At 33.3% G+C, this 6785-nt stretch overlaps 1 protein-coding gene across 1 annotated transcript; it reads right to left on the reverse strand.

Moving 5' to 3' along the window:
* Positions 1 to 3266: 3266 nt before the first annotated feature.
* On the reverse strand, positions 3267 to 5035 carry LOC129876689 (uncharacterized). The gene has a single exon (XM_055952177.1). It carries the CDS (start codon positions 4661 to 4663, stop codon positions 3809 to 3811), a length of 855 nt encoding a protein of 284 aa, XP_055808152.1. The 5' UTR covers positions 4664 to 5035; the 3' UTR covers positions 3267 to 3808.
* Positions 5036 to 6785: the final 1750 nt, after the last annotated feature.

The raw sequence follows: 6785 nt of genomic DNA on the forward strand, positions 1-6785 counted from the left end.
TTAGTGAAATACTGGTGCACCTGTAATTTTCTCTTCGCGCTCGCAGGCCCTTGGCCTCATTCGTGAAGGGTTAGCTATCCATTCTTCTCATTCGCGGACAAGCCTATGGGTTCGCGGAGGGTCAGCGGGCTGTTCTCCGTGTTTGCGAAGGCAAAATGGGGCTTGGCAGTGATGTCTTAAAGACCCGATTTTTGGCAGCCTCTTCTTCATTTCCTTGTAATCAAAACACCATTTTGAGAGCTCCTCTTGATCAGATTTGATTATTCTTGTTTTGGTGAGTTGAAAATTCTTATGGGAACATTCCGAGATCTCTCATCCTCAAAATCTTGTAAGTCTCACACAATTTCGTTGTGTCTTGCATTTTGGCTATCTTAGGGCTTGAAATTGGTGGGGTTGTTTTGAGCTTTTCTGGTACTTGGAATGTGCCCATTTTTGGGGCACAAGCTCCTTGAGCTATTTGGGACCTTGTGACAGAGTTGGTTGCTCAATTTTGTGCACGGGTCCCAATGTCAAATTTTGATCCAATTTTGAGTCTGATTTTAATTATAGTAATATGGGTATCATTGGCGTTGTTTTGATGTGTTCTTTGATAATTTGATAGAGTGAAATCTTTCAAAGCTGGTCCGAAAGGGAAAAAATCCAGTTTAGTGGTTAATGTGCGATTTTGACCTTGAGGTAGGTTATAGCTTCCTCTTGTTATACTTGCTTGGTTAGAATTTGTATATTTTGAGTAGTCACATGTGATTAGATTGGCAATTTAGGTGTTGATATCCTTTTGAGCAATTTGGAGTCGATGACCATCGCTAGTAACTAGTTTGAGTTTTAGTCGTTGGAGCCTTAGTTTAGGTGCTATCTTGACTTATTGGTATCACTTGGAATCTTTAGAACTTACTTCTAGATGACTTGAACTTAAGATGCCACTTTCTTGGCTTGTTTGATTTCGGATACCCGTTGTGTTGTGATTTCGGTTTATTCTTATGTCTTACTTGCTTATGATGTTGAAATATTGGGCCTGATGCCGTGCTTTTGGATATACCGAAGTCTCAGGTTAGTGATTTGGTGCCTTTGACGGAGTTTTACCCATCTTGTATGATATATGATCTTGACATGCTACTTGCCTTGATTCTTCACTGATGATCCAAGTGCACCTAATACAAAAGACTAGCTTGAAGAACCTGTTTCATAGCCATATGTCTTAAATCTTCTAGTCTAGCTATTGTGTTTTAGGAAGTTCAATTGAGTTGTAACTTATTGTTTTTCTAGATCTGTGTTTAGGGAACAATATTCAAGTGTCTATTATCTTCAAGTTGGGGATAACTTGAGTTGGGTTCGACAATAATCTTGTTGATTGTTGAAGTTAATTAGGAATTAGAGTTAGGGGGTGTTTGGATTGATTTTTTTAAGTGAGTTATAAGTTAAAAGATAAAAGTCATAAGTTGAGCACACCCAACTTTTGGCTTCTTTTTTTCCTTTAAAAAGTTCTTAAAACGCTTTTTGAGCTACCCAAACACTCTCAAAACTTTTTTTTTAATTTAAAAAAAGCTTAAATGTCAAAAGCCATTAAAATAAGTTAATCCAAACACCCATTTAGAACCTGTTTGGATTGGCTTATTTAAAGTGTTTTTAAGCAAAAACAACTTATAAGCACTTTTAGAGTGTTTGGGTAAATTAAAAAAGTGCTTATAAGCACTTATTTTTAAGTTAAAATGGTAAAAATAAGCCAAAAGCCATAAATTAGTATTTCTTACTTATGACTTATACTTCAAAAGCCAAAAAACAATCCAAACAGGCTCTTAATTCTTAGAATTGCAAGAATTGTACTCTGAATTGGCTGAAGCTCATCGATTTAGTGAAGTTTGAAAGAAATCCTACAAAAGTATAGATCATGATAATTTTTTACCTTTATGATCTAAGTGATTTCAACATAAAAATATTGTGTTCTTTATCTTTACTTGCATTGATTCTAGTTAAGTTATTTCGGTGAAACACATAACACATTCCATGGAAGAATTAGAAAATGATTACAGAGAGAATAACTTATATGGTCACTTTACAATAACAAATATTATCCATCAAAGTCATTTATGTTTATTTGTATTAATAAAGCCACGCTAGTTAGATTAGTTTTTCACAAAGTCACTGTAGTCAAAAGAAATTTACAGGAATAAATTACCATATATGCTATGCTATCCCCTCAGTGCTTTCAGTGCTGTTGACGTGTAGGCTACTTTTGGTATTAGTTGGCACACTAATGCTTTTGAGGTCGCTAATTTTCTTCTTTCACTTTTACACCTTGGAGTCTTTTATTTCTTCCCCCTTCTTATTTTTTCCATTGTCATTTATTGCCAAGAACTCACCACGACATTGTCGTGTAGAAACTTGTAAGCTTTTTATGTTGAATATAAAACATATCTTATGAAACTAAAAATTACAAAAAAAAAAACAGAAACTAATTAAAAGATATTAATGGAAAAAAAAATTAGATCACAATACTATGCTTTTTGACAAACACAAACACCTCTCGTGTATTACCCATTTGCTTTGCACTTTTCAATGACCAAAACATCAAATCTTGTGGCCCATCTAACTCCAACTACTGAAATGTAATCAAAATAGGGAGCACTATGCTCTTGTGTTCGCGTCCAATCCACTAGGCTCTATCTTTTTTTTTTTAGACAAAATAAGAATCGGGTCGGTATTCGGATTACCGGCCCGCTCCAACCAAATCTCCAGGCACACTGACTGAAAAAAATAAAAAATGATGGTACTTAAAAGTTGAGATCAGGTGTGTTTGGTGCTAAGAAAAATGTTTTTCTAAAAGATAGTTTATTGAAAAAATAAGTGTATTTCTTACTCCACTTAGTTTCTAGTGCTTAGTACTCTGTCTGTCTGCCCATTTTATATGACCTATTTTTTTAATCAGTCCAAAAATATATATATATATATTTATATTTAGTAATAATTTAATTTAAAAAATACTCATTTTATATTTAATAAAATAATTTATAATCATAAAAATATTTATGAATAATTTTATACTAAAAGTTTCAATTTTTTTTTTTTTTTTTTTTTTTATGTCAAGTCAACCTACAACATATAAATTGAACAGAGGCAGTAAGTAATTATATGTGATATACCAAAATACTATAAGGTGTAAATGAGTACTGGGGAACGGAAGTTCAAGATGAAGGGGAATGGGAAGGTCAACAGGTGGGGTAGATATTCACCGATACAAAGAAGACAATGAACTTAAAATATCACTTATTTTTTCTAATTTAATTGAGTAAGCTATTTTTCATATTTTTCAAAATATTTTGTCAATTCAACTTAAGAAAATTGAAAAACACTTCTGACCAAACAGACTCACACAGTAGATTACACAGAACGAAGAGCTCCTCAATTTGACCTGGTCTGTCACTCTTTGGACATCGCCATCGGAATCGTTGAGGCCCCATGAAGACGGCTGCAGTAGGATTGAGATATGGCCTCTGCAAAGGTGGAAATTTATTCCACTTCTGGAACAATTTTCAATATTTCATCGTGTATTTCCAATATGAAAGTTTAATATTTCCAAATATTGATCGTTAAAAAAAATATTTTCAAAATTTAAAACTTCAGTAAATATACGAAATGTTAAAAATATTCTTATATTCAAACTGCGCAATAGAAATATTTATTTAGTTGAATAATACAAAGAAGATACTATTAAGGGAAATTTTAATTTGTAAGTAACAGGAACAAATTAACGGGAAAACCGCATTTTTGTCATATATTGTACGAAGTGGTCAAATCTCAACTACCATTGCAATTAACGGTTCGGATTGAACCTTCCAAAATCGGCAAGTTTCCTCGATCTGTTCTTACAGAACGACACCGCATTTGAAAGGTGACCCTTCGCCGGAACTTTTATCTCGCCGGAAAACACCATATCCGGTGGCATTCCTTTCTGGTTCCATTGTCTACTGGGGCTAGCCCGAACCAACGGGCTCAAGCAAAACGCTATTCCTGATAAACTTCGGTTATGGCCCGACCTATTAGCCCCCGTTCTCCGGCCCGGTTGAGCTGCCGGTGTTCTCTTTGGCGTCTCCGATGAGTACCCGTTTGAATTGTCTAAACAATGCTGGTTTTCCTCATCGTAATTATGACAACTTTCCTGATTACCTCTGATCGTTGATTCGTCAAATGAAAACATTCGGGATTGCTTTTTCCGGCGACTAGGTAAAATTGTTGAGAACCATGACGGTGATGAAGATAATGCCGGACAATAATCTCCAGAATTTGTAACCCTAGAATCCGAATCCGGTTTCTTCGATCTGGATCTAAATAGACCAGGTATAAAAGATAATCCATAATTCTTCTTCTTCTTCTTCTTATACAAGGTGGAGGCAGTTATCGTTAATCCATTGGGACCAACTTGTGGAGTACTATAGAATCGGTGATCCGGGATTCCATGAACGGAATTGGGATGAAACGCCAAAGGCAGAGGATTGGTGTCTGATTTCCGGCGATCGTCCTGTGTCTGAATTGCCTCAAACTGTTTGTAATACGCGTTAGTTTTTGTTTGTGCGTCCGCGGCAATAACGATAAATAATCCTTCGCGGAGGCACGAAGCACACACGCCGATGCTGCTACTCGCATCGGTCAGATGCGTCTTACACCTCATGAATTAACAACTTGACTATAAGAAAAAGCTAGGAAAAGTAGAATGCAAGCTTCACAAGAAAGAATATTAAATGTATATAATGTTATTTACAACATTTCTGGAGAGTGTTGTTTTGTTGTGGTCTTGGGGTTTTGAGAATTTGGCGATGTGAAAAAAGTGAAGGTGTGGCTTGTTTCTTCTTCTGATCAGTCAGTCTTTTTTATTTTATTTTTCAGACAGAGAAAGAATGAGAACGACGCAAGCCACACAACAAGGGTATGAATTTTATTCGTAATTAGAGGCTTCTCTTTAACATCTTTTTATAGCTTCACGTTCGAAAGGGTGACACGAGCGTTAATTGACAAAGGAAGAATCTACAAACAAACATACATCTATATATCCAATCAAACATACAAGTAGATTCTTCCTTTCTCAATCTCCATATATATATATATATGAAGTAGTTTGATTAGATATATAAATTAAAAAAGAAAGTTTTTTAAAATTTGTGGTCTAAAATAAATTATAATATTTGTGTAATTATAATTTATCTCATATTAAGGTTAAAATTAACACTTTAAAAGTTTGTTACTAAATATTAGAAATGTGTTATTCTTTTTGAAATTGACTAAAAAAAAGTATGTCATATAAATTGGAATATAGGCAGTACACATGATTTGTTATGTATAAAATTCAACGCACCAAGTATATTATTTATTTCGTCCTATTTATATACTCCCTTCGTTCCTTTTTAGTTGTGATAGAATCAAATAATATGAATTTTGAATAACATTTTAAGATTTTTTTATCATATTGATGGAAAAAGCTGCAATTCATAATGCTTTTCGTATACTTTCTGAATATTTAAATTTTTATTTTAAAATATTGAATTAATGTAATCTAATTTATGTTTGAAAATTAATCAAATTGACTCTAAAAAAATGCAACATTACAACTAAAAAGGAACGGAGGGAGCATGATGTAGTTTGACTAGACACAGAGTTTAAGGAAGAAAGAAAGACTTTTGAAATTTTTGGTCTAAAATAAGTCATAGATGATGTAGCTTAATTGAGCATAGATTTTAAGGAATAAAGAAAGACTTTTAAAATTTTTGGTCTAAAATAAGTCATATATGTTTGTATGACTATAAATCATCTCATTAAGATTAAAATAAATATTTTAAAGTAAATTATTACTAAATATAGAAATGTATCACTTTTTGAACACTGACTAAGAAAAAGTGTATCACATAAATTGATAATTGATTAGCATTCATGTACAAAAGTATAAGTTATGGGGAAAATTATGTACTTTATTTAGGGAAAAGAAATAAATTCCCTTCTGAATTTGTACAAAAAAGTCAGTTACACGCTTAAACTATCGTGGCGACCTATTACACACCTAATCTTTTTCAAAGTGATATTAATACCACCCGAAAACTGACGTGAAAATAAAATAAAAAAATAGGCGCGTTTGAGTCAAAAATAAAGTCAAAATATATTTTAAATTCCCCCCCCCCCTCTATTTCTTCTTCTTCATGATATCCTCTTATTCTCCTTCACACTTCTTCTCCTTCATTTTTCTCTTATCACAATTCTACAATCTCTCACTCAATTTCATCACAACCTGAGAAATTCCCTACTGATTTTGACGAATTTACATGTTGCTTCAATGACTAAAACCATATCTGCTACTCTGGTATTAGCTATTTGAGTCAAATCATAGAATTAAAAGCCGATTGCTACTTTCTTGCCTTCAAATGGGTTAACAAAGAAGATTGGATAAAGTTATTGATTGACTTTGTTAATTTATGAATCAATAATGGAGGAAGAAGAGAATGATATTGTTAGTGGTTTTCTTGAAAAAAAAATGAAGTTGTTAAGGTGAGGAAGATGAGAGAAAATAAAGGCAAAAATGGAGTTCTTCAGGTGAGGAAGAAGAGAGAAGAGGGACGCAAAAATGATTGGGAAAATAGTGAAAAAATAATTGGATAAAATTATTGATTGCCTTTGCTAATTTATGTATCAATAATGGAGAAAGAAGAGAATGATTTTGAGGGTGGTTTTCTTGAAAACAAAAATGAAGTTATTAGGGTGAGGTAGATGAGAGAAAATAAAGGCAAAATTGGAGTTCTTCAGGTGAG

Source organism: Solanum dulcamara, chromosome 12, assembly GCF_947179165.1.
Source record: "Solanum dulcamara chromosome 12, daSolDulc1.2, whole genome shotgun sequence".
In the NCBI taxonomy this organism is placed as follows: domain Eukaryota; kingdom Viridiplantae; phylum Streptophyta; class Magnoliopsida; order Solanales; family Solanaceae; genus Solanum; species Solanum dulcamara.